Source organism: Dermochelys coriacea, chromosome 20, assembly GCF_009764565.3.
Source record: "Dermochelys coriacea isolate rDerCor1 chromosome 20, rDerCor1.pri.v4, whole genome shotgun sequence".
NCBI lineage: Eukaryota > Metazoa > Chordata > Testudines > Dermochelyidae > Dermochelys > Dermochelys coriacea.
The window spans coordinates 15029736-15057682 of NC_050087.2; the positions used below are offsets into that span (position 1 = coordinate 15029736).

General features: G+C 46.6%; 1 protein-coding gene across 1 annotated transcript in view; it reads left to right on the top strand.

Moving 5' to 3' along the window:
• LOC119845819 (complement C3-like) overlaps positions 1-27947 on the top strand; it is a 90693-nt gene that overhangs the window by 11440 nt on the left and 51306 nt on the right. The window contains 16 exon segments of the mRNA XM_038378647.2: positions 2257-2419; positions 3086-3156; positions 4127-4221; positions 5726-5808; positions 5969-6059; positions 6539-6641; positions 6737-6857; positions 15682-15797; positions 18085-18231; positions 18968-19180; positions 20426-20620; positions 21537-21698; positions 22856-22985; positions 23480-23551; positions 24406-24606; positions 25242-25353. Coding sequence (XP_038234575.2) covers positions 2257-2419; positions 3086-3156; positions 4127-4221; positions 5726-5808; positions 5969-6059; positions 6539-6641; positions 6737-6857; positions 15682-15797; positions 18085-18231; positions 18968-19180; positions 20426-20620; positions 21537-21698; positions 22856-22985; positions 23480-23551; positions 24406-24606; positions 25242-25353 — 2075 coding nt within the window.

The following is a 27947-nucleotide window of genomic DNA, read 5'->3' on the forward strand; positions in this document are numbered from 1 at the left end:
AAGTGCTTTGCCTCTTTCCTCTCCTCCACCTCCAATTCCAAGCACTTTAAGTCCATTTGTCTTTCATGTTCCTTTTGTTTTTCTTTAGCTTCCAATCTGGCTAATTCCAGTTTTTTCTGGACCTTACTTTCCGTCATTTTTGCTAGCCTTCCTGTGCTTAGCTGAGCCTAGCCTGAGAGCTAGAAAAGAAACCAACCAGCTTGTGAATTCCCTTGCTATATCTTAACAACTTTGCCCTCAGACAAAAAAAAACCCTCCAGTTGTTCTCAGCTAAAAAAAACCAAAAAACCCCCCCAAAACCCTCCCTGGTTTCAAGCAGCCAAAAGAAAAAATGTGTTCTTTTAAAATCCTGAGGTCTGTGCTTTTGGTTCAAAATGATCCCAACGCTACCACCATGTCAGGGTTCCCTCCCCACTCTGAACTCCGGGGTACAGATGTGGGGACCCACATGAAAGACCTCCTAAACTTATTTTTACCAGTTTAAGTTAAAAACTTCTCCAAGGCAAAAATTCCCTTCCTTGTCCTTGGACGGTATTGCTGCCACCACCAAGTGATTACACAAAAATTCAGGAAAGGATCACTTGGAGTTCTATTCCCCCAAAATATCTCCCAAGCCCCTTCAACCACTTTCCTGGGGAGGTTTGAGAATAATATACCAACCAATAGTTTAACAAAGTGAGCACAGACCAAACCCTCTGGTTTTTAGGACACTAAAAATCAATCAGGTTCTTAAAAGAAGAACTTTGTTATAAAGAAAAAAGTAAAAGAATCACATCTGCAAAATCAGGATGGAAGGTAACTTTACAGGGTAATAAAAAGATTTAAAACACAGAGGACTTCCCTTTGGACTGAGCTTCACAGTTACAAAACAAGAATAAAACTCCCTCTTAGCATAGGGAAAATTTACAAGCTAAAACAAAAGATAATCTAACGCATTTCCTTGCCTTACTTACAATTAGATGGATCATTTTATGTATGTTTTCAGGAGATGTTTTACCTGCCTGGTCTTTCTCTCCATCTGGAGAGGGAACAACAAAGAGAGCACAAAGAAAACCTCCCCATCCCCCATATTTGAAAGTTTCTTCTTTCCTCATTGGCCCTTCTGCTCAGGTGCCAACTAGGTTATATGAGCTTCTTAACCCTTTACAGGTAAAGTGATTTAGAACAGCTTTCAAGGAGGGATTTTATGTTACCCTTATTTGAATGTTTATGACAATCTTCATTAATGATTTAGATAATGGCATGAAGAGTACACTTATAAAGTTTTCAGACGATACCAAGCTGGGAGGGGTTGTAAGAGCTTTGGAGGATAGGATTAAAATTCAAAATGATCTGGACAAACTGGAGAAATGGTCTCAAGTAAATAGGATGAAATTCAATAAGGGCAAATGCAAAGTACTCCACTTAGGAAGGAACAATCAGTTGCACACGTACAAAATTGGAAATGACTGCCTAGGAAGGAGTAATGTGGGAAAGGATCCTGGAGTCATAGTGGATTACAAGCTAAATATGAGTAAACAGTGTAACACTGTTGCAAAAAACCAAACGTCATTCTGTGATGTATTAGCAGGAGTATTGTAAGCAAGACATGAGAAGTAATTCTTCCGCTCTATTCTGCAATGATTAGACCTCCACGGGAGTATTGTGTCCAGTTCTGGGCACCACATTTCAGGAAAGATGTGGACAAATTGGAGAAAGTCCAGAGAAGAGAAACAAAAATGATTAAAGGTCTAGAAAACATGACCTATGAGGGAAGATTGAAAAAATTGGGTTTGTTTAGGCTGGAGAAGAGAAGACTGAGAGGGGACATGATAACAGTTTTCATGTAGATAAAAGGTTGTTACAAGGAGGAGGGAGAAGAATTGTTCTTCTTAACCTCTGAGGACAGGACAAGAAGCAACAGGCTTAAATTGCACCAAGGGCAGTTTAGGTTGGACATCAGAAAAAACTTCCTAACTGTAAAAGCGGTTAAGTACTGGTATAAATTGCCTTGTGAGGTTGTGGAATCTCCATCATTGGGGATTTTTAAGAGCAGGTTGGACAAACATCTGTCAGGGATGGTCTAGATAATACTTAGTCCTGCCTTGAGTGCAGGGGACTGGACTAGATGACCTCCCAAGGTCCCTTTCAGTTCTATGATTCTGTGATTTTATAACTTAAGCATCCTTAACACTTGAAAGGTCTTTTGCGTAGAGCATCCCTTGTGGTGGTGAGTAAAAGCAGGAAGAAATCATCCATGCTCTTCTTCTCATGCAGGTCCCCACCAAAGACATAAAGAAAGATTCCAAACAAAACCAGTATGTGGTAATCCAGGCTAAGTTCCCTCAGCAAACCCTGGAGAAAGTGGTTCTGGTCCATTTCCACAGTGGATACATCTTTATCCAGACAGATAAAACCATCTATACACCTGGGTCTACAGGTAGTGCCTTCCCCTGGTTTCTTCTAATGGGAAGGGGTGGGAGCTGCTGATGTCATGCCATATCTACAGCAGGGCTGCGGGGTCCATCCTGTGCGTATTGCTTTACTTGTTGTCTGGCTGAAGATGGAGGACAGTTGGAGCAGAGACTCTGCCACCACCAATTTGCAATATTTCACCCTTCACCATCGTCCTAACTGGGATGTCCCATTGAGTGTTAGATACCGAAAGAATGGGTGGGCCATGGGATTCAGAATGGGCGATGGAACTTTTCAAATCCCAGTGACTGGTTCTGCTCCATCTTGTACGGAGATACATGCCCCCATCTGACAGCCGCCCCAAAGCCTGTGTGAAATAGGGGCTGCTAATCCCAGCTCATTCAGAGCAGGACAGGTCCCTGCAATGACAAAGCCCTCCCACCTGGTACTTAGGGACAGGGGAGAAAAGCAAGACAATGCCCTAAAGAAAAAAGCCATGGAGATCTCCGACTGTAGAAAGGCTATTGTGAAACGACCCCTGATGGGGGCGGATGGCTCAGATCCTCCATGGAGGTAGGCACCGAACTCCCATTGGTTTCAATCAGACTTAGACACCTAAGTAGCTTTGAGGATCTGGGCCAAAGTGTTTATCAGTTAATGACGTCCCTCTCTTCTCTCTTTATTTTCTCAGTCCTCTGTCGGATCTTCACCATGGGTCACAAAATGGAACCGGTGTCTAAGAGAGTGATTGTGGACTTTGAGGTGAGGTCGCTGTTCTGAGTGAGCCCGTGGGGGGATAGGTGGGTTTAGCCACTTGTCGGGGTAACGCGCAGCAATTTAATGTGACTGAGGAGGCTGCATACTGTCCTTGTGTGTAGGTCTGAGGTCTCTCCTTGCAAACCTCTTGCAAATTCTCCTCCAGTCATGAGGGAGGTTACAAAGTTTGCAGGGGCAGTAGCCAGGCAGCTCTCGCGGGAAGTCCCGTGGTTCTGCAACGGTGTTAACGCTTGAGGAAAGTTGCATGGAGTTCTTCGGGAAGAGCCTAGCAGGTGGTTGTCTGGGAAGGCTGAAGACAAGGAGCCACTGCAAGGAGCCCTTTGAAGGATGTGTTAAGTGGTGGCAGGAACAGGGATTATAGCTCCAGGCGTTAGTCCTCTTAAGGCCCTTTCCACTGGGCTTTATGATGCATAAAATAAAGTAAATCAGCTGCAAAACCCTGGGCAATAATTCCCAGGGGGTTCCCTCACCTCAGCCAGCTGGGAGGGGAGAGAACACATCTGCCCTTCAGTTCCTCTTTGACTCAGTTTCCCCTTTCTTTGACACTCTGCCCTGAACAGCAGCATAACCAGCTGGGACCTTGCGATGGGGAGCAGCTGTGGTTGGCAGTGACCCAGCCCTTTGGGCAGCTCCAAAGTTTGCAGAAAGCTCAGGGCTAAGCCTAGTATCTGCAAGATTCTGCCGTGGAGGCTCTTCAGTCTTTCATGCTGCTTCCTTGAGTTCTTTAGTGGCCTTGCTGAGCCATCTCAGAAGGTCAGGAGAGATTTTTAGGTTTTTCCAGTGTCCCTGGCTAGTTAAGAAATTCAAACCAATCAATGGAGTCTAGATTGTTATATGCTGTTGTTGGAAGTATGGAGAACTGTCCACTGGCCCAGGAATGTAAAGGTGGCAGATGATGTTGTTAAGAGCATTTGACAGCAGTTTTCTCTCTAAACTTAACTTGTTTCCTTTCCAGACTCCTGACTCCATTATTGTCAAGCAGATTCCCACCTCTGCCCCCTTGATATCAGGCATCTTCTCTCTGAACCACAACTTGCCAGAGATTGTCAGGTAGATTGCCATGATGTTACTATGCCTGGACGGAGCAGAGCTTTGCAGGAGTTGGGCAGAGAAGCAGAAGAGATGATGTGGAGCTAGTTACTGGGTGTGGCCCATCAGCTAGATCATCTCCTACAGGCATTTCCAAGTGACATGGAGAAAACAAACTCTCCTGCCACATACCCAGACTTGGCATAATTTGATTTGTATTTCTTATCGTTTCGATGGATAATCATGTTTATTTGTAAGCCTTTTTTTCAGTTTCAATCACTTCAAATGCTCAGTTGTGCAAAATTAAATTATGGGTTTTTATCGTCCCCGGTTCTGAGTTTTAGCACTTTAAATTTTCACAGGTGAGGGAAAACATGGGGGCCAGAGCACGGTGGTGGGGTCTGATAATAATTATTTAATGACAGTAGACACTGAGATTCAAAAAAGCGAAAGCTTTATAGCCATTAAAACACAAATTGACAACATCGTACATCCAAATACACCAAGTATAAAGCTTCAAATCAAATGGTAGTAAGTTCTCTTGAAGCATTTTCCTTGTTTTGCCTATCTGTAAATGTCGATATTATTGATGGAAATGTGTTTTTGTTGGTATGCGTGTGCACAGTGAAATCAATGTTGAATCTATTTCCCCATGTTAAGTATCCTCACATCTTCTTGTCAATTGTCTAAATGGGCCATCTTGATTATCACTACACAAGTTTTTTTTCTCCTCCTGATAATAGCTCCTCTTCCTCCACCTTTTCATATTCTCTGTATGTATAAATCTATCTTCTTACTATATTTTCCATTCTATGCATCCGATTAAGTGGGCTGTAGCCCACGAAAGCTTATGCTCAAATATATTTGTTAGTCTCTAAGATGCCACAAGTACTCCTGTTCTGTTAGTGAAATCAATGACACTTATCGATAAAAAACGAAGCTTTCCAAGTCTACACGGACACCAGAATGAAGCTGCGCTGACTTCCTTGCCATTACTCCTAATTTATTCCAGAGTATGTGAAGGCAGGATCAGGCCCTATTGGCCTGTTTTTCAAAAGGGCTGAGCACCCTACCTCCCATTCAGTGGGATTTATGAATGCTCAACTACTCTGAAAATTACATTAGTGAGCTGGTGAATGAGGGGCCTGATTCTGGTATGGATCAGAGTTTCCTTAAGTTTGGGGGTGTTTGGATTGAGGGTTTTGGTCCATGCAAACTGTAGAAACAAGTGCCGGCCATAAACTTTAGATCCAAACTTTCCAAACCTTGCTGGCCAAAGGTTGGGAGGATTGTGGATCAAATGTTTTGTTTCAAGTCCCTACCTCTAGTTCTGGTTCATGAAAACATCAAGGTGCAGAAAAAAATGACTTGTATGAGGTTCTCTGTGGTTCCCTGAAGACGGCTTGAGTTCCATGTATGGCTCAGATTTAGCTTAAGGGGCCGATAAAAAGATCGGAGAAAGAAGTGAGCCAGGTGGGCCTTGCAAAATGTCCATGTTAAGTTCCTTCTTATTTCTTTCCTCCAGTCTGGGAACCTGGAAGATCACAGCCAGGTATGAAGACTCCCCTCAGCAGACCTTCAGCGCACAATTTGATGTAAAGGAGTACGGTAAGAATCCAGCACCCACTGGGCGCAGGCTCCAGGAGCGGGTCTGTCTCTACTCTCATGACACCATCTTGGAGCAGACTATCCATTCGGCTAGGCTTTGCTGGCAACCCACCCTCTCCTACAAGCTCAACGTTCTTCTCTTCCCCTCTCATTTCTCCAGTGTTGCCGAGTTTTGAAGTCATATTGGAGCCATCTGAGAAGTTTTTATACATCGATGGCATTGAAGACTTCAGGGTTTCTATCACTGCAAGGTGGGTCTGTGAGCAGGTGGAAGGGATCAGCTGACTGGGGTAGCAACCACAGGTTTTAGTGCGGAAAGAAACCTAAGTCTTGCATCACTTTGGGAATGTTTTCCACTAAATGTTTTTTTTTTCCCCATGAAGAGTCATTTTCAGTGGAAAATTTTGATTTCTTTTTTCATCCAAAAAACCAATGTTCAAAAATGGAAAAAAAAATTGGCTGAAAATCTTGTGATTCAGAAATGCTGGCTTGGTGCCTCGTGGGGGTTGCCATTCGGGTGCTTCATTCTTCACCATGGGCTGGGCTTGCTAGCTGGACTTAAACTCCCATGATGCACCATAGCCATGATGGTCCACTTCTCCTTACCAGGGTGGATCATAGGAGATATAGACCGACCAAGGAGCCTATAGAGGAGAATGGTGGCATAGGGCCATAATATTCAGCGATAGGTTTCCTTGTGGCTTCTCTTACCCATCCTTATCTCCTCCAGGTATCTATATGGGAAGGAACTAGATGGCACTGCCTTTGTCCTCTTTGGGGTGAAGATGGATGATGAGAAGAGGAGTATCCCACAGTCTCTCAAGAGAATCTCTGTAATTCCTGTTTTTGGCTGGAGGGTGGGGGGTGGGATTCACACCTCGTGGGGAACTGCGTGGGTGAGGTCATGAAACTCTCTCTCCCTTTCTAGATAATTGAAGGAGACGGGGCAGCAACGCTGACGAGAGCGATGCTGCTGGCTCAGTTTGCCAACCTGAATGAACTGGTTGGTCACTCGCTCTACATCTCTGTCACCGTTTTGACAGAATCTGGTGAGCATCAGCAATAAGTGCAAAGCCAAGTGCTTTATTCATGGGGTGTTCCAAAGTGGTGCCAAGTACAGTCTGAGGTGTTGATTTAGATGCATAAAGCCCTATCTGCTTAGGGTTATGCAGATCTTAAAGGCTGCAGGCCAGATTCTTATCTCATTCGCTCTGGGGTAAATGTGTGTGATGGGTTGCTCCCCACCCCGGGGTGCCACCTGATGTATTGGGGTACCACTAAGCCCAGCTTTTCCACCAGCCTGGGCTCCCTTACACTGTCCTGATGAGCCAGGCCCTCTCAAGTCTCCTTCAGCACAGACACAGGTAGGGACATGCCCAGCTGCAGAAAGACACAGACACTGAAATCATAGAATCATAGATTCTTCTTCAAGTGCTGTCCCTGTGGGTGCTTCACTCCAGGTATCAGTGCGTCTCGGCACCGTTGATCAGAGATCTTTGGTAGCAGAGCCTGGTCGGGACACATGCGCTCAGCTGCTGTCTCGCGGCATTGATAGGGTCTGCCTGAGCGCATGCATCCTGCACCCCCCTCAGTTCCTTCTCAACCATCCTGGGCTGAAGATGGGACTTGGGGCAATGCTGAACCTCTTTCCTGGTTACTGAAAAAAAGAAGTAGAAATAGTTAGAAATATCCCAGTTCTCTCCCTTCCTTTAGAATAGTTGGTTAGTTTAAAAAAACAAAACACTTTTTCTCTCATGTTCATCTCCCGTTGAGACTCTCCCCCCAGGCAATCATATCTCAATGATGCCAGGGTCCACGGGCTTTAAGGAAAGCGACTCCTGCAAGGAGCCTATGCCACGCTCTGATGGACACTCACGGTGTGTGAAGTGCCTCAGCGAGACACACATCCCTGCTAAGTGTCCCCATTGTACCAGCCTGAAAACCAGGGCTTGTTGTGAAAGGCACTTGCTGCTAAAAATGCTCCAGATGGAGAAATCTCTGCAGCCGCCTATGGAGATGGGCACAAGTAAACCCTCTCCCTCACGCTCCCCTGCCAGGTCGAAAGTGATCAGGAGAGCAGCTTCACCCTCTCAAGTGAAGAGGCAGGAAGCCCCAATGTCTCCACACAGAGACTTTCAAAAGGGTAAAGGGTCTCCTGCAAGATCTTTACCCTCAGTGCTGACAGTGTCAAAAGCAAGTGCTTGAGCCCTCCCCAGCACCTCAGCCGCAGCTCACGTGGGGTGCAAAAGCAGGGACCCAACTTCCCTCAGCGGGAAGCTCTCCTTGGCACTGGTCCCTCCAGCACCGAAGATGGACCTGGTACTGGCAGTGTGTTCCACCCTGGTGCCAACAAGAATGTCAGCACTGAGCCTGCCCATCACCCCCACAGCAGACGCGGATCCCCTGCAGGGTGCCTATAAACAGCCCGCAGCGCCTGTGAAAGCTAAACAAAAGTCATTGTGGGCTTCTACTCACATTCCACGCCCCGCAGGAACATAGCCCATGGAGCAGCTACAATTTTTACATCAAGATGATATCTCCATGGCCCCTGAGCCCGGCTCCCCACTCCTTGACACACAGCACTCACTGTATGAACAGCTGCTCTCGCCACCCGACCTGGCTACCCTCATTGACAGCGAGAACGACATGCAGCAGCAGGCAGAGTTCTCCCCGCCTGATTCTCCTCCTCCACTGGAACCATATATATCTCAAGGCATGGCACCTTACAAGAACCAGCCTTAGTTTCCCTACTTTGTCCCCCCATAGGCAGGACCTCACTTTTCTTACCCTATACCTTGGCCTCAGTGGTACCCTTGGTCGGCTCCTGCTGCCACTCCTCCTCGCGGCCCTTCCGCCAGACCACAGACCTGTTCTGTGCCTCTGTCTCCAGCTCCATCTACATCTCGAGCTCCTGAACCCCCTCTTGAAGAGGTGGGCTATGAACCCTTCTCTGATTCACAAGCTCCTAACTCTCCATGCCTCCACCTCCACAAAATGTGGACGACTTTAAGCAATTCCAGGAACTTTTCAAGAGGGTGGCACTCAGCCAGGACATTCCTTTGGAGGAATTACAGGAGACACAACACAGACTCCTCAAAATCCTCCCACCCTCTGGGCCCTCAAAGATTGCGCTACCCATAACTGAAGCTCTCCTAGAACCAGCTGACATTCTCTGCAGACCCCTGCCTCTATCCCACCAACACGCAAAAAGGCTGAACGTAAATATGTTCCCACCAAGGATGTAGATTTCTTATTTTCCCACCCACAGCCAAATTCTCTTGTAGTGGATGCAGCGACACACAGAACAAAACAGCCACAATACCGACCCACTCTGCAAGACAAGGACCTCAAATGACCTGACCTCCTGGGCCGCAAGGTTTATACCTCGTCCACTTTGCAATTTAGAATTGCAAATTACTCCGCCCTCCTCGCAAGCTATGACTATGACAACTACAACAAGCTCTTTGATTTTACCTCCCATATCCCAGAGGACAGGAGAGTGGACTTTAAGTCAATCCTTGTCGAAGGCCAATTGGTGTCCAGGATGGCACTACAACATGGACATAGCGGACACAGCAGCCCATACTACAACAACTGCAGTGATGATGCTCAAGTCTTCCTGGCTGTCTGCATCCGGTATCCCCAAAGGTCTGCAGACCAAAGTGGAGGACCTTCCCTTTGACAAAGATAAACTTTTTTCTAAAAAAATGACAAAGTCCTTCACACTATGAAAGAATCTAGGGCCACCTTTCACACACTTGGCTTATACCCATCCCTCCCCAGGTATCAACCTTATCAGAGGCCCTGTGCACAACAATATCACCAGCCCCAGTCCAACCCGTATGATATTGGGAGGAACAGCAACAGATATTCTAGGTGCAGACAAAACCATGTGCAACCAGCCACCTCTCACCCATCAGGAAACAAACAGCAATTTTGAAGCGCAGGTCGGGGGTCTGTGCGACCATCTCTTGACTCCGCCGCCTATTTGCCGTACTTCACGTAGAAGTGGCTCATCTTCTACAGCTAGGTACAGTGGAACCTGTACCAACGCAACATCGGGGAAAAGGGTTCTACTCCCACTACTTTCTGATCCAAAAGAAAGGTGGGGGATGGAGACCTATACTAGACCTACGTCAACTGAACAAATTTGTACATGTATAATTCAAGATTGGTCACACTGGGCACAATAATACCCGTGCTGGAACAAGGGGACTGGTTCACGGCCCTCAACCTACAAGATGCCTATTTTCACATATCCATTCATCCAGCACACAGACACTTCCTGTGATTCACACCTCGGACATGACCATTTTCAATACAGTGGTATTTCAAAACTCCAATTCGGACTCTCCACAGCACCAAGATCTGTGAGAGTGATGGGTCATCCTTCAGGATAGGTTGTAGATCCTTGATGATGCCTCACCCATAACTATTTCACATTTGGGGACAATGTATACCTTCAAATCAGTGGCACTGTGATGGGTACCCACATGGCCCCACAGTATGCCAACATTTTTATGGCTGACTTAGAACAACGCTTCCTCAGCTCTCGTCTCCTAATGCCCCTACTCTACTTGCGCTACATTGATGACATCTTCATCATCTGGACCCATGGAAAAGAAGCCCTTGAGGAATTCCACCATGATTTCAACAATTACCATCCCACCATCAACCTCAGCCTGGACCAGTCCACACAAGAGATCCACTTCCTGGACACTACGGTGCTAATACGCGATGGTCACATAAACACCACCCTATATCGGCAACCTACTGACCGCTATTCCTACCTACATGCCTCTAGCTTTCATCCAGATCATACCACACGATCCAATGTCTACAGCCAAGCTCTACGATATAACCGCATTTGCTCCAACCCCTCAGACACAGACAAACACCTACAAGATCTCTATCATGCATTCCTACAACTACAATACCCACCTGCTGAAGTGAAGAAACAGATTGACAGAGCCAGAAGAGTACCCAGAAGTCACCTACTACAGGACAGGCCCAACAAAGAAAATAACAGAACGCCACTAGCCATCACCTTCAGCCCCCAATAAAAACCTCTCCAACGCATCATCAAGGATCTACAACCTATCCTGAAGGATGACACATCACTCTCACAGATCTTGGGAGACAGGCCAGTCCTTGCTTACAGACAGCCCCCCAACCTGAAGTAAATACTCACCAGCAACCACACACCACACAACAGAACCACTAACCCAGGAACCTATCCTTGCAACAAAACCCGTTGCCAACTCTGTCCACATATCTATTCAGGGGACACCATCATAGGACCTAATCACATCAGCCACACTATCAGAGGCTCGTTCACCTGCGCATCTACCAATGTGATAGATGCCATCATGTGCCAGCAATGTCCCTCTGCCATGTACATTGGCCAAACTGGACAGTTTCTACGTAAAAGAATAAATGAACACAATTCAGACGTCAAGAATTATAACATTCAAAAACCAGCTGGAGAACACTTCAATCTCTCTCGTCACTTGATTACAGACCTGAGGGTGGCTATCCTTCAACAAAAAACTTCAAAAACAGACTCCAAGGATTCAGAGTAGCAGCCGTGTTAGTCTGTATTCGCAAAAAGAAAAGGAGTACTTGTGGCACCTTAGAGACTAACAAATTTATTAGAGCATAAGCTTTCGTGAGCTACAGCTCACTTCATCGGATGTAAATGCATCCGATGAAGTGAGCTGTAGCTCACGAAAGCTTATGCTCTAATAAATTTGTTAGTCTCTAAGGTGCCACAAAGACTCCAAGGAGAGACTGCTGAATTGGAATTAATTTGCAAACTGGATACAATTAATTTAGGCTTGAATAGAGACTGGAAATGGATGAGTCATTACACAAAGTAAAACTATTTCCCCATGTTATTTCTCCCCCCCACCCCACCCCCCACTGTTCCTGAGATGTTCTTGTTAACTGCTGGAAATAGCCTACCTTGCTTGTCACCATGAAAGTTTTTCCTCCTCCCCCCCCTGCTGCTGGTGATGGCTCATCTTAAGTGATCACTCTCCTTTCAGTGTGTATGATAAAACCCATTGTTTCATGTTCTCTGTGTGTGTATATAAATCTCCCCTCTGTATTTTCCACCAAACGCATCCGATGAAGTGAGCTGTAGCTCACGAAAGCTTATGCTCAAATAAATTTGTTAGTCTCTAAGGTGCCACAAGTACTCCTTTTCTTTTTGCGAATACAGACTAACACGGCTGCTACTCTGAAACCTCCCCCATTTAGTAAGGGTCCTACAGTTTCCCTGACCTTCTTCTTGTTGCTAACATACCTGTAGAAACCCTTTTACTACCCTTCACATCCCTTGCTAGTTGCAACTCCAATTGTGCCTTGGCCTTCCTGAATACACCCTAGCAGTATTTGTATACGCCTCCGTAGTCAACTGTCCAAAATTTCCACTTCTTGTATGCTTCCTTTTTGAGTTTAAGCTCACCGTAGATTTCACTGTTAAACCAAGTTGGTTGCCTGCCATATTTGCTATTCTTTCTACACATCAGGATGGTTTGTTCCTGTGCCCTCAATAAGGCTTCTTTAAAATACAGCCAGCTCTCCTGGACTCCTTGCCCCCTCATATTAGCTACTCAGGGGATCCTGCCCATCAGTTCCCTAAGGGAGTTTAAGTCTGCTTTTCTGAAGTCCAGGGTCCATAGTTTGCTACTCTCCTTTCTTCCTTTTGTGAGTATCCTAAACTCAACCATCTCATGGTCACTGCTGCCTAGGTTTCCACCCACTTCTACTTCCCTACCAATTCTTCCCTGTTTGTAAGCAGCAGGTAAAGAGGAGCACAGCCCCTAGTCTGTTGCTAACGCACTTGTACCAGGAAGTTGTCCCCAACACTGTCCAAAAACTCCCTGAGTTGTCTGTGCATTGCTGTATTGCTCTCCCAGCAGATGTCAGGGTGATTGAATCAGCATTGCATGGGAAGGCTTCAGCTAAGGAATTTCCCAGCACTCAAGTGCACACTCCCTCTGGACTGTAAACCCAAAATTGTACTGTCTTGCACTGCACAGACAACTATACAGCGTAAGCTCATGAAATTCACCCCTTCCCTCAATGTGGAGGATAATATGCACAGCTTTTTGGCCCCCAGTTATGAATTCCACAAACTGGTTTTAGAGAAAACAAAAACAAGTTTATTAACTACAAAAGATAGATTTTAAGTGATTATAAGGCATAGCAAACAGATCAAAGCAGATTACCCAGCAAACAAAATAAAAACGCAACATAAGCTTAGATGCTAAAGACACTGGTTACAAGTAGTAATTTCTCACCCTAAATGTTGTTTTAGGTAGATTGAAGAGTTTCTTGAAGGCAAGCTGCTCTTTCTTGCAGCTTAAAACTTCAGGTATTTCTTTCACAGGCTAGACACCCTCAGTCTAGCCTGGTCAGTCCTTTCTTCCCAGATCAGTCTTAGATGTTTACAGCAGTCATCTTGGTGAAGAATCAGTGAAGACCTGACCCTGATTAGCTCACTTCCCTGCCTTAAATAGGTTGTACATATGGTGGGAATCCTTTGTTTTCCATTGTGATTCCCACCCCCGGACAGTGGAAAAGTGCAAATTTTATTATGGAGTCTAGTATCAGGTGACTTAATCATATGACCCTGCAGCCATAATTCAAAGTCCATTTGCAATGTCCCAGGAAGGTGGGAGACTAGCCTCTTCAAAGACCTATTGTTCTCCCTAATAGTTTCTTGACTTGTATCCAGCTAGCCATCCAGACCGATTGCATTTTGTCTGGTGGGCATTCTCCAGTAGTACAGATGTAGAGTCAATATTCCTAACTTAAGATACAAGAATGATACATGCATACAAATGGGATAATCATATTCAGCAAATCATAACCTTTCTAATGATGTCTCACAAGACCCATCTTGCATAAAACATACCTTAGTTATGCTATAATCATATTATAACAATATTTCTGTGAAGAATATGGGGTGTAGTGTAACACCTGGAATAACTCCAGATTTACACCAGTGAAAGTAGCTTGAAACTGTTGCACCTTTGTTTTCTGTGCATTGCAACTTTCCATTCTTCTTTGAGTGCTGGTTATGTCCATTCCAATTGGGTGTGTGCATGCCACGTGTATGCCAGCCAGAAGATTCTTCCTTTAGCAGAATCCGTAGGGTCGGCCTGGGCACCCCCTGGAGTAATGCCTTCATGGCACCCAATATAGGACCCTTCTGACCCCCACCTTCCACCCCCTCAGTTCTTTCTTACCGTCGCTTTTGGCAGTGTCCTCTTCAGTCTTCATTTTGAATAGTTGCAATCGTCAGTTATGAGTCATAGTTAATTGTTCTAGTTGTTGTAAGTTTTGGGGGATTCCCCCCAAAAATGTTTTCCCCAATTCTGGGGTATGCCCTGGTCCCCAGGTTTCAAACTCTGTGAGGACTGTGACAAGTTTATGCCAAAGAGTGACCCACACTCTTCTTGTCTACAGTGCCTCGGGGAGATCCACCAAAAGGTCAAGTGCAGGATCTGCAAGGGTTTTTGCCCTAGGACCCTTAAAGACAGTGATCAAAGATTCAAGATCCTCCTAATGAAAGCAGCACTTTGACCACATTCTGACCTGGAGTCTGCAGAACTCACGCCGAGCACTTCCGCGTCAGTCCACAGTGCTCTGGCGCCAACCAAGGACTCTAAGGACTCCCAGCACTCCCAGAGCTCCGCACATAAGAAAACCTCTTCACTGTTCTCAATCCCTGGTGCCACAAAAGAAGAAAAGGCCAGATCGGGGTCATTCTCCCCTTTTAAAGACCAAGGGACCTGTGGCATCGAAGCACATCTTGAGCCAGACTGCCTCATCTCTCCAGCCTTCCAAGGACTCGTTGACTCCTGCCCCGTCTGTGGTTCAGTTGAGTCCAAACCCTCAACGGTCCCTGGACTGCCAACGTGATCACCTCCAGCTCCCCTCGATGGTGATTGGTTGGTTGAGTTGTGTCTGATATCACAATGGTCTAGGACTCTTGGCATGACACATGCCTTACTGGAGTTATACACCAGGCTGGTAAAGTCAGGCTGGCTGGGGACTTAAAAATTGGCTGGTAACAGACTGCAGATCCCAGTGATAATTGAACCTGGTTATACTGTAACTAAAAAGAGCTTCTCTTGCTTGCTTCCTTATATAGCTGCTTCCATCACTAAACACAGTCTCAACAGATGTTCTAGGCTTCAGAGTGGTACATGGACAAAGTGACAGTCCTGGAATCTTATTATATAGATACACATACACTGTACTCTCTCTCTCCTAGAGACTTTGTTTTTGTTCTTTCTTGTTGCTTGAAAAGTTAAAATAAGTCATTTTAGCATGAAAGGGACTGATTCTGTTTTCACTGCTACAGTGCCACTGACTATAGGGTACTTATTCCTGATTTATACTGGCGTGAGAACAGAATCAGACTCAACAGCCTGCAGTAATGCCAACCCCAAACATGCAAAAATCACAAGTCAGTCCCCCTGCTCCCAAAATCATGAGATCATATTAAAAATCATGAGTTTTTTTTAATAGTAAACTTTGGTTGCTTTTTCTTTCCCTCTTGGCTTTTGAGGCATTAGATCGCACTTGGGACATGCTTTCAAGCTTTTCTCTGCAACCAGGAGGGTTAGAAACGTATTTCTTCTTTTAAATGACAGCTGAGATGCTCATGCCATATGGTGATTCTAGCAGCTGGGGCTTGAAGACAAGGAATTAAAACAGGAGACTCATGATAAAATCACAAGAATCATCGGCACTGAATCAACATCTGACCATGGCCTTGTGTTTTACCCTGGACCTTAAGGACAAAATTTGTATTCCCTAGCTCAGTTTTAATTGACCCATGGCTTCTCTCTGCAGGCAGCGACATGGTGGAAGCGGAGAGGACGGGAATTAACATTGTGACATCTCCCTATCAGATCCACTTCACAAAAACACCCAAGTACTTCAAGCCGGGGATGCCCTTTGAACTCATGGTAATATCTCTTCTTCTAGATCATGCCCACTGTTGCCTGAGGTGTATAAAGAGGAGAGAACTATGGGTACTAGGGTGATGAGGGTGGTATAAGAACTTAGAATAGAACAGAAACAAAGGGCCACATTCCAATCTCAGTTACACCAACCTAATTCCAATGTGACTCCACTAAATGCAATGGAATCACTCTAGATTTACACTGGCCTAACAAGAGCAGAGTCTGGCCCAAAAGCTGACAGCAAATACAAGGTATGAAATGGTACCTAGCTACAGGTTTGGCCCAAAATGTGCCCTGGGGTCACTCATGTACTGTGGGATACTATTCCCTGGACTGTGTATTAGTTGCTGGCACTTCAGGGTTTTCTGACGATAGAGGAGAATTGGGCACAGGTGAGGCGTTCCAAAGGGGGGGCATTTGCAGAAATAGGGGGCAGAGTGACCATTGTGGAGAAGAGGATGTGGGGGAATTTCAAAATTGGCACTGACAGAGTGATTCTTCTCCCAGCGAGTTAGGCTGCATTACAGGAGGAGAAATATTATGCTCCTAAAATTCTGAACTATTCAGCATCAGTCCTCTTGTTCATAGAGAATATGTCCCATACTCCTTTGAGGCTAAAGAGTTTGTGAAGGGAATTTAGTATTTTTCTGTCAGCAGGTGCGTAAAACTATAAATTAGCAGAGAACTGAAGCAATTATCTTTGGCTGCAGACCAAAGGTGCACAAATGAGTAATTGATGACCACAGTAATGAGCAGGTTAAGTCCATTTCTAATCTGGATATTTGCTTTACATACAGTGGTGAATGGGATAAACATAAAAAAGAGTCAAAGGGCTGAACCATAAGATCCATGCAAGTAGCTGTCTGTTTTTCTTGTGCGCATGGGGGTAATTTAATTGCACCGGCTCTCTGAATGCTTAGGGCTAATGTGGGTGCTCAAATTTTATACAGTGCAGAAATTTGGGGCTGGAAAGATCTTAGGTTAGAGGTGTTGACTTTCTGATTTCCCAGGGGGGTGCTCGACCCCTGCTCCATTCCAGGCCCCACTCCACTGTGTCCTCCAAGACCCACCCCTCATCTTCCCGCCCCCACTCTGCCCTGCCTTCTCCTCCCCCTGCCCCCCAGCATCTCCTGCCCACTGCTGAACTGATCCTCGGCAGGCAGGAGGCGCTGGGAGGGAGGGGGAGGCGCTGATCAGTGGGGCCTGCTGGTGGGTGCTGAGCACCCACTATTTTTCCCCCCGTGGGGGCTCCAGCCCCAGAGCACCCACAGAGTCTGCACCAATGCTTAGGTCATTAGAGGTAGCACAAAATACATTCTTGAGGAGAATGCTTGATCTTCTCAACTAAACCCCAGCTGATTTACGTAAGACAGAGGTGGGTGAATGTTCTATTTCAGCCAAAGCCCAATATGTAAGTGTTAGTTTCAAAGTAGGAATGAATTTACATCGGCTACCAAGGTTCTGTTTGGAGCAACAGCATAATAGGTTTATAACTTTAAAATGTCCTTGGCTTTTGCAAGGCCATTGATCTCCGCAGTCTTGAGGGTTTTCAGAACCAGTTCCAGTCAACACTCAAAGGGTATGTCTAGATTGCAGTCACGGGGTGCGACTGGAGCTCTAGCTGACATTGCTGAACTAGCTTCCATCACCTAGCTTGGGTCCAGGAACAGTGAAACGGCGGCAGCGCTAGCTATACAAGCCCACCCTGGACCTTGGATAATTACTCACAGGGCTAGCCCATGCTGACGCTCACGCTGCCTTGGCTTCACCGTTCCAGGACCCAAGCTAGTGAGATTAAAGCTAGTGTGGGTACATCACCTCGAGCTGCATTCATACCCTGTGACTGTGTAACACTGATGACCAGGATCTGTCGGCAGCTGGGATCGAACCTGGGATCTCTGGAGCTAAATGCATGAGCCACTACTGCATGAGCTAAAAGCCACATGGCCCTTAGTTCAGGTTGTAGCAGACTCATTAATCTCTAAGTGATCTAGGTGCCACTAGAGGGGGACAGAGCGCTACCGCCTGCAGGCATGGCGTGAATACAACTGCAGCCTAGACATACCCTAAGTCAGAGTGTGAAACCTTTAATTAACCTCAGAGTTGAAGATATTTGTAACCTCAAAGTTATTTAGATGCCTAATTCCCAATGAATTCCACGGAAGTTAGGCATCTAAATACCTTTGAGGCTATGGACCTGAGATGCTTACATGTGATTTGATTTGAAGTTAGGATGCAGGGAGCGCTGCAGCCCTTATTTGATGCATTCCCTTTTGATTATGCCTCTCAGGTCTACGTCACAAACCCCGACGGCTCCCCAGCCCCTCGTGTCCAAGTACAGGCTGAAGGATTCCAGTCGGCTGGGTTGACCCAGAGAGATGGAACTGCCAAGCTGATTATAAACATGCCTGGGAATAAGCAGCAGGTTCCCATCACGGTGAGTAACCTTCTAACACTGAGGCTGGGCTAAGTACTATATGCACCCAGAGGGAAATGCCCTGTTGGTGGCATTCACTCCCCTCTCATACACTGAGCAGGAGAATAACTGAACTCTCTGCATTCCATCTGCGCCTGGGGTCAGTTTCCTGTATGCCATTGGGTTTTGGAGATGCTCCGATCACCATGTAACCAATACTCTATCATGGGGCCTGAAGAGATCCCAGAAAACATTGACATGGGCATAAAGAGGTCCCGATTAGTCCCCTTGCCACAATGAAAGTATCAACCATCCAGCAAAGGGGGCCTGTAGACAGCACATGGCTGCTTAGTGTGAAAACTCTGTGAAATGACACCAGGCTCAAGCTACAAAGCCCAAGAGAACACTGGATCTATCTGTGTCCAGCCACTTCAGGAGAGCGTCCCTCTTTATATTCATCTCACCCTTCCTGCAAGGGGCAAGACAGTCTCCTCTGTTCAAGGACATGTTCTCTGACGGACCAGAAATCTGGAGTCCTAGCAGGACTGTGCTGAAGCGACGGGCCAATTAAAAGTGGCATTTGGCATTTCTCTGAGGTGTCATGCCTAGAATGGCTGTTAACAGCAGAATCCACCAACGATGGCGTCTCAGGGGAGCTTCCTTTGCTATTGCTCGTAGTGTGACCCAGCGTGAGGGGCTATAGACCCTAAGCTCACTCCCAGATTCAACTAAGGTTTTATCTCCACCTCCTCTGCAGGTAAAAACTGCCCATCCCAACCTCCCAGCAAACCACCAGGCCTCTAAGTCCATGGTGGCTGAAGCCTATCAGTCCCAAGGAGGGTCTCAAAACTATCTCCATCTGGCGGTGACAGCTTCTGAGCTCAAACCTGGAGACAACTTACCTGTGAATTTCCACCTGAAGAGCAACAATCCAGCTGTTCTGAACCAGATCCACTATTTCACCTACATAGTAAGTGCTGCGTCTCTGGGTACGGGGGTCTCCTGCATCCGAGTTTCCACCTATCCTTTAGTATTCCCACTGCATGTAAGGAGAACCTGTTGCAGAGAATTCTTCCCAATCAGGCAGTATATTGATTGTGTGTGTAGCAGAGTGTGGCAGGGCCCCCTTGGCTTCTGCCTCTGCTAGATTCACAAAGTCACTCTGAGACCCTGGGTTTAGTAACCACTGGTGCACTTTATTCTCAGGCTTGTTCCCACCACCGTTTCACCACGTACAAGTAACCCTTAACCATCTGCAGGCAGGCGGGAGGGAGGGAGGGAGGGGAAGCTACTTCCCTGCTTTCATTCCCTGCCTTTTTCCTTTTCTCCTGCTCTCCCCAAGCTTCCTTCCCCTGAGGCTTTTATGCAGCCACAGGCTAATTAGGTAGCAGCTGTCTCCGCCTCTCCAATTAGGGCCAGGTTACCTCCAGCCCGCTCTAAATTGTTTCCCTAACGAGAAGCGGGCGTGACAGAGGGCTGAAGCTGCAAGCCTTTGCCCAGCACCCGGTCGCAGTGTGAATGAAATAAAGCCAGTCATGGGGACAACCCCTTATCCACTTCTGATTACTGACTCCGGGCCCTGTGATAATCAATAGAGCCCACTTCCTCCAGGAGCTGGAGAGAGAACCCAGGAGTCCTAACCACCACCCCTCTGCACTCGCTACTAAACCGTACTTCCTCTTCAACCTGCAGATGGACCCAGGAGTCCCGACTCCTCCCCATGCACTCACTAGAGCGTATTTCCTCTGCGAGCTGGGGATGGAATCCAGGAGTCCCAGGTCTCAGTTTCCTGCTCTAAACGCTAGATTTCACAGCTACTTTTTCAACACAGAGTAGTAGGTCAACTCTGTTACTGTTAGAGCTGGACAAATCAAATCATAAAGTTGCCATATAGCATGGATATGAAGTGTATTTGGTGAGCAGGATGGGGGAAAGGAGGGGTGGTCTCTGTTGGTGAAACATTAACAATACTCAGATTTCGGAATCAGATTTGGTGAATATTAGCACCACCACATCTAGAGCCTATTCCTGCAACACATGGATTTTAGCTTATTTTCCTCTCTCCGCTCAGATGTAAATGCCCATCTGAAAAGTTGCAAGTGACCATCTCTTAGTAGTAGAAAACAGGTGGATGGGAAGATTCATGGAATCTGAATCACCCATTGTGTTAACCCTTGTGTCCTTTAACAATCCATGTCTCATGTTTCCCTGTTAGATCCTGAATAAAGGGAAGATCATTCATGTAGGGAGACAGGCCAGGCAGGCGGGACAAAATCTGGTGACCATGTCCCTGCCCATCACTCCAGACCTCATCCCTTCATTCCGCATCGTGGCTTACTACCAAGTAGGAAATTCAGAGATTGTAGCAGACTCAGTCTGGCTGGACATCAAGGACACCTGCATGGGAACGGTAGGTTGATATTCAAGTTGACCTTCTACATGTTAATTCCTATGAAGGTGTCATTACGAGGGAAGTTTTCCTAGCCTGAAAGTGCTGACTGACTCTCAAAAGGGACTCTAAAAATGGCACAATGGGGCTTCTCACTGATTGTTTCCGAGCAAATTCTAGACCAGATTTGACCAGTTTACATGTACAAAGAAGTTCCCCAGCCCCCACAAGCCAATGCTGTTAACTCACTCTAGGATCTGGGAGTCAAGTTATGGTTCCTTCTAGCTCAGCAATAAAGACTCCGTGTATTGAAGTGGATGGAGCTGTACTGACTTGTGCCAGGCTTTGTATCTGCACCATAATTAGCCATTTTGCTGATGATGTGGCAGTCAGAATTGATTCCAGCTCCCTCTCCCAGGGCTGGGCTGGTTCTTTGTGGTTAATAGGAGTAAGATGCTTTTTTTTGGCCCATGAATTCAGCAGGTGTGACTCCAGATGTCTATAGGGGACCTGACTGATGTAACTACAATGCTACACTGCTGTAACTCCAGTTCATTGCTCCTGATTTACACCAATTTGAGATTAGAATTGGGCCCACGGAGCAGATCCATTACAGTTCAAACTTCTTTGTAGATTTCCCAGGGGTGTCTGAGGGACAAAGTCACCTTTCCATCATGGATGGAACAAAGGGACTTCATGGACATTGGGTCCAATTCTGCTCTCAGTTTACACCATCATGAATATGGAGTAACAGCACTGAAACCAGTGGAGCTACTCCAGATTTACACCAGCTGTCCCTGAGATCAGAACCTGGCTTTGGGATGCTCAAAGAACATGAAGTCTTACCTCCTTTTCTCCTATGTTTCGCAAAGGACAGGTTCTTAGCTGCTCTCTCTGCTTTAAATCAAAACCTCTCCCTTCACTGTTTTTCATACAGCTTGTGGTGAAAGGAGCCACCAACGAAGACAGGAGAATCCATGAGCCGGGAACTCCAATGAAACTCAAGCTGGAAGGAGACTACAGAGCTTATGTCGGCCTGGTGGCCGTGGACAAAGGAGTCTACGTTCTGAACAAAAAACACAAAATTACACAATCTAAGGTGGGGCATGAAAGATGTTGGTTGTAACTTGTGATGTTTTATAGCAGGAAATTATCCTTGCTTGATGCTCCAGGATGGCAAAAAGCGAAGTGAGCCTTTTGTTTGCAGACCTGCTGCTTGGGGTGTGAGCTCCACTGTACTTTAACTGAGCTGGGCCGGGCCAGGTCAGTACTTGGATGGGAGAACACGCAGTGAAACCCAGGGTACTGCAGGGAGTGCTGTTCTGGACACACTAAAGGACACCCTCCCTTTGGACAGTGTTGACCCAGATGGTGCTGGGCTGTAGGGAACTGTGTGGGTGATGCAGTAGGGGGCGCTCTCTCTTCAGAGGTAGTTCTCACCCCAGTGCTCATGGTGGTACTGTACATCAGGGAGTGGCGGTGTGCTCAGTAGGGGGCGCTCTCTCCCCCCCAGTCAGAGCTGAACCCAATGCCCCAATGCGGCGCTAGGGGGCGCTGTGCTGCATTGAGTGGAGTGGGGGCTCAGCAGGGGGCGCTGTCCCCTCCCAGTCAGTGCTGAACCCAATGTCCCAGTGCAACATTCGTGGTTGTTGTGCTGCAGGGAAAAAAAAGTGTTAGTGACCCAACAGAAGGAGGCTTTCTTCTGAGTCAGCACCGATCCCCGGGCCCTATCAAGGTTTTAGGGGACGCAATGGTACTGAAAATGCCATTTCGCAGCTGACATATCAAACAGAGGTTCTGGTCATTAAATGTCCTGTGGCTCTTTCCACAAGGGTTAGGGCCTGGGTGCTCTGGCTGAATTCTAACTTGGGTATTTAATTTCTCTCTGCCTAACATCCTCCTCTGTCTGGGTTCAACTGGCTGCATAATTCTTTCCTTCTCCTCCTAAAATTGGTTATGTTGCTGGGGCAGAATGGCTGTTGTGCTCCATCCCAGAGGTGGACACATTTCAGCGGGGAGTGAGTTGCAATAAATCCTTTACTTACGTCTCAGATTTTGCTTTCATTTACACTGCTGCTAACACAGAGCAAATCAAAGGAAGTCAGTGGAGTTACTGCAGATTGTGCGATTGTACCTGAGACCAGAATCTAGCTCACAGCCTGTATAATGCTTTGGGATCATGTTGAATGGCACCATATAAATGGGAAGTGTCATTGTTAACAATAATCTCTCAACCAGTGTGTTTGTGCCCCACAGATCTGGGACTCCGTGGAGAAGAGTGACATTGGCTGTACAGCTGGCAGTGGAAAGAACAATCTGGGGGTATTTGCGGATGCTGGACTGACCCTGGAGACAAGCAATAGGATTTCCACAGCCCGGAGAACAGGTATCTCTCTGTAGAGATGAACAGTCGCCATGAGCGATGGAGGAAGGGAGGAAAGAGTCTCTTCTAGCTCACTGGATTTCTCCCAATTCCAAAGTATCTTTCTTCCCCCTGGTGATAAAGGGACGGGCAGATGGCTGGTGCTTCTCTCTGACTCTCTCTGCCCCAGGCTGCAAGCTTTGGGGGGCAGCGCATAAGTAAGGAGGAAGGAATGAAGGCTCCTTCACTCTCCTCTCCTTCTGGTTGCCCTGGCTGGCTGAGCATCTGCCCAACAGCTCTTATCTGTCTACCAGCTTTTCTGGTCTTCTGATTTCCCCCTAAATCAATGGGGTTCCGCTCACTGAGGCCTAGACCATTCTCAGAAATTTGGGAACTGACCGGATGTGGTGTTCAAAAATTACCCTATTATATCCAGACAGAGAAATGGCATCAAGTTGAGTGCAGGGCTTCACTTGGTGGGTGGGTTTTTATTTTGTGTTTCTCACTTCCTTCTGCAGATCCAGAGTGTCCCCAGCTAGCAAAACGCCGGCGTCGCTCCATTCAGCTCATTGAGCATAAGGCAATCAAATGTAGGTACTAATCAGGGGGTTTGCTATCCTTGGTCAAAGCAAGCATGCAAATCAGGAATGTGATTCCCTTACATGACCAGTTTCACCCTGCTACAGCCTCCTGCCAGCTGCATTTCCTGTAACAGGAGACGGGGCTGGAGTCTGGATAGACTTCCATATGAGGAGAGATTGGAACCGATAAATTTATAGAGGGGATGTGATAGAGGTACAGAATATAATGAATAGTAAATTGCTCTTTGGGGCACAGACCGTCCCTCTGTTCTGTGTTGGTATAGCACCCAACACAGTGGAGTTCTGGGCCAAGACTGTGGATCCAAAGTGCTACTGCAGTTCAAATAACAACAACAGGTACATTGTTAAATTTCCCATTTAAGCACAAGGAGACACTCAACCCAACTGAATGGTTTCTAATTAAGAATTTATAAAAGGAACTATTTTCATACAAAATGAATAATTAACCCATAGTACTCACCATCACAGGATTGTATTGAGGCCAAGAGCCTAGCAGGATTCAAAAAAGGATGAGCCATTTACATGGAAAAGGAAGATGTTCACCATTCCATAGGATAGGATTTTTAAAGAAGAGTTATACATCCTCATGGGCATGAGCCAACCTCTAACTGGGGTCAGGAAGAAACTTCTCTGTGGGCAGATTATTCCACTATGGGGTTCTTGCACCTTTCTTTGAAACTGCTGGTGCTAGTGACTGTTAGAGACAAGATACTTGATTAGACAGAGCAGAGTGCTAGTTCCTATGTTCCTTCTTTGGCCATGTCTAGTAGTAAATTAATGAGAGAGAGAGTGAGGACTAGAAGAAGCTTGATAGGAGAGACCTTCTGGCTTGTACATTTCAGCATCAGATTACCAGGACCGGAAAGTGAAGAAATGCTGTGAAGATGGGATGTATGAGAACCCCATGGGGCACAGCTGCGAGAAGCGGGCTGGGTACATCCTGGATACGGATGAATGCAAGAAGACCTTCCTCGACTGCTGCAATTATATCAAGACCATACGGGACAAGATGCAACGGGAGCTCCACCTGGAACTTGCAAGAAGCAAGTACCAGGGTTTCAATGTCACTCAGAGGAGCAAGGCTGGGGGAATTGTTAGAGAAATAAGACCATACCACATGAACCAACCCTGCCCATGTTCACAGATCCCCCAGGTAGGAGATGGACATGAATGCAGTGGCAGCAATCCTGTTAGTGTTGCACCATGTTGATATGGGGACCCAGATGAGTCCGGGTAATAACCTCTTCACAGGTCGCTGCCGAGGTTTAACCTTTGTTTCTAAAGCACAGTCCTCTACCACTTGAGCTAAAGGGGTAACTCCCCTAGCTAGGTATAGTAGTAGGCTCTTACCCTTTGCAGAATATCCACTAGAGGGCGCACATGTAGCACTGACCCAGTGGCTTATACCAGTGTTGTAGGAACCCAGAAAAGGCTAGCTCGTGGGGAAACAGCAAGGCAGGCATGGAGAGGAGAAGAAGCCTGTGGCTTCCCCTCCAGCCATTCAACCACACTCCAATTCATGCTCTTCTGGGCTGGCTGCATCAAAACCTGGCAACATAGGTCAAATCATGGATGCTTTCAGGTCAGTAGAGCAGGCCCATCCCCGAATCCTTTCAGGTTTGCCCCATCCCAATCAATGTCACAGCAGAGCCAGACAGTCTGTGATTTGACTTTCCAGGTGACTTGGATAAAGAGTTCATGTCTGACAAAAATATCACCTCAAGGAGCCTATTTCCAGAGAGCTGGCTGTGGCAAGTGGAGAAGCTGACTGAGCAACCAAATGAACTGGGGTAAGAGCATGTGGCTGTACCAATCCCATTCATCAAAGGGTCACATTCAGATGTGGCTTAGTGTAGCTCTCACTGAAGACTGTGTCTCTCCACCAGCAAGACCCCCGTGGAGCCGGCTGGAGTATATGTCATGATTTAGGGCCAACATTCAGCAGCTGATCCATATTCATAGAATCACTCCTACATTTTAAAGCGAGAAGGGCCCTTAGATCATCTAGTCTCACCTTCCGTATAACAGAGACCAGAGAATTTCATTCAGTTACTCCAGTTTCGAGCCCATATTTAGGTACCTAAAAAAACTGGCTCGACTTCCAAAGATGCTGAGCAGCCAGCAGTATCTCCTGGCTTCAGCCCTAATGAAAAACCAGGCTGCTGATTTAGGTGCTAGAATATGAATGTAGGTATCTGGCTGTTTAGCGTTGGCCTTTTATCCCGTTCAGGAACTGTTCCTCATTTCTGTTTGTTATTCAGGGTGTGTTATTGGATCGCCGAGTCATGTGATATTGACGGTGCTTTCTAAGTGGATGTGTGATAAATGAAGGAGGGGATAGCTAGCCAGCCAGTTAGCTATAAACTCCCTCTTAGTCGCTGTTCTCTACTTGCTTTACCTGTAAAGGATTAAAAAGTCCATAGGTAAAAGGAAGGGAGTCAGCACCTGACCAAAAGAGCCAATCGGAAGGCTAGAACTTTTTTTAATTGGGGAAAAAACTTCCCTTTTGTCTGTATATGCTGTTCTCCCAGAGATGAAAAATCATCAAATCATACCTAGAAACTACTCGTTTGGAACCCCAGATAGGTAAGTAGATCAAGAAATGTCTAGGAAGATGCGATTAGGTTTATCTCTTTTATTTCTTTATGGCTTGTGGACTCCTCTGTGCTTACCCCAGGTGCTTTTGTTTTGTTTGTAACCTGTAAGCTGGACCTCAAGAAAGCTATTTTTGCTTCTTAATTTTTGTATTTGCTCTTTTTAAATCTAGCAATAGCTTGAGTTTTTAGATGTCTTTTTTTCTTTATTTTTTTAAATAAAGTTTACCTTTTTTAAGAACAGAATTGGAGTGATGTGTCTTAAGAGGTATGTGCACATGTTGTTTAATTAGCTGGTGGCAACAGCTGATTTCATTTGTTTTCTTTGTCAGCTCTCCCCCAGAAGGGTGTGTGTGAAAGGGCTTGAGGGTACCCCATAGAAAGGAATTCCCAAGTGTGCCGTCCTGGGTTCTCAAAGGGGTTTTTGCACTTGGATGGTGGCAGCATCTACCCATCCAAGGTCAGAGAAAAGCTGTAACCTTGGGAGTTTAATACAAGCCTGGAGTGGCCAGGGCTAATTTTTAGAATCCTTGCGGGCCCCCACCTTCTGCACTTGAAGTGCTAGAGTGGGAAATCAGCCTTGACATGGTGGCAGAGCGGTGGGATCATTTTGAACGAGAAGCAAAGACCTTGGGATTTTAAAAGGACACATTTTTTCTTTAGGCAGCCTGCAAAGCCAGGAAGGTTTTTTTTCTTTCTTTTCTTCTCTTTGCTACCTGAGGGGCAACAGTCATGAAAAGGGTTCAGCCTGCCAAGCCAGGGAGTTCAACAAGCAGGGTTTTTTTTTCTAGTTTCGTGGCAATGAAATAGCTAGGCTAGAGTAGGGCAGCCCTGTGCATGAGGTTGTGGTCAGGCACCGAAACCCTAGAGCAACCAGTCTTCCCAAAGCAGCACACCATGGAGAAGACAGATCCAGATCAAGTCCAGACATCCAGCTCCATGACAGAAAGGCAGAAAGTGCATGGGGGCCAGGAATTTCCCAGGAGGAAAGGGCAGCCCTCCCCAACTCGAGATCCCGAGGCCAAGATGGAGAGATGCCTTTAACCCAGGCCGAGTTCTAACTGAAGAAGAAAGGAATTTCTTCCTAGAGATGAAGCATTTGGAAGTGGAGGAGAAGCACTTGGAGGCAGAAGCGGAGGAGAGGAGAGAGGTGAAGCATATGGAGATGCAGCGCTTGGATGTGGAAATGGAGCTGAAGCTCTTAGAGCTGGAAAAGGCTAAGCTGGATCAATCAGGTAGCCCTAACAGTCATTCTCCAGGTACCACTCCCCATTCCAAGAAATTCCCCACCTACAAGGTAGGTGATGATACAGAGGCCTTCTTAGAACATTTTAAAAGAATCTGCCTTGGGTACAGCCTCCCTCCAGACCAGTATATGGTGGAGCTGAGGCCACAACTCAGGGGACCCTTAGCAGAGGTGGCCGCTGAAATGCCTAAAGAACACTTGAACGAATACAAACTTTTTAAACACAAGGCCAGAATTCGGATGGGGCTAATGCCCGGGCAGGCCCGTCGGCGGTTCAGAGCCCTACGCGGGAAACCAGACGTGGCATTTTCCCGACACGCCGACCACGTTGTAAAAAATTGGGATGCCTGGATATCCGGAGCAAGTGTTAAGTCTCTGGAAGGTCTTCTTCGAGGACTGTCCCTGTGGCTGCACCACTTTTAGGTGTGTGAACGCCCCTGTGCTTCTAGTCAGAGATTTAAGGTAGCAGTGCCCTTGTTGGCCATGCACGCGCTACACCCAGCTCATGCTGCGCTGAGTGGGTATCGTGTGCGCAGCCAACCAT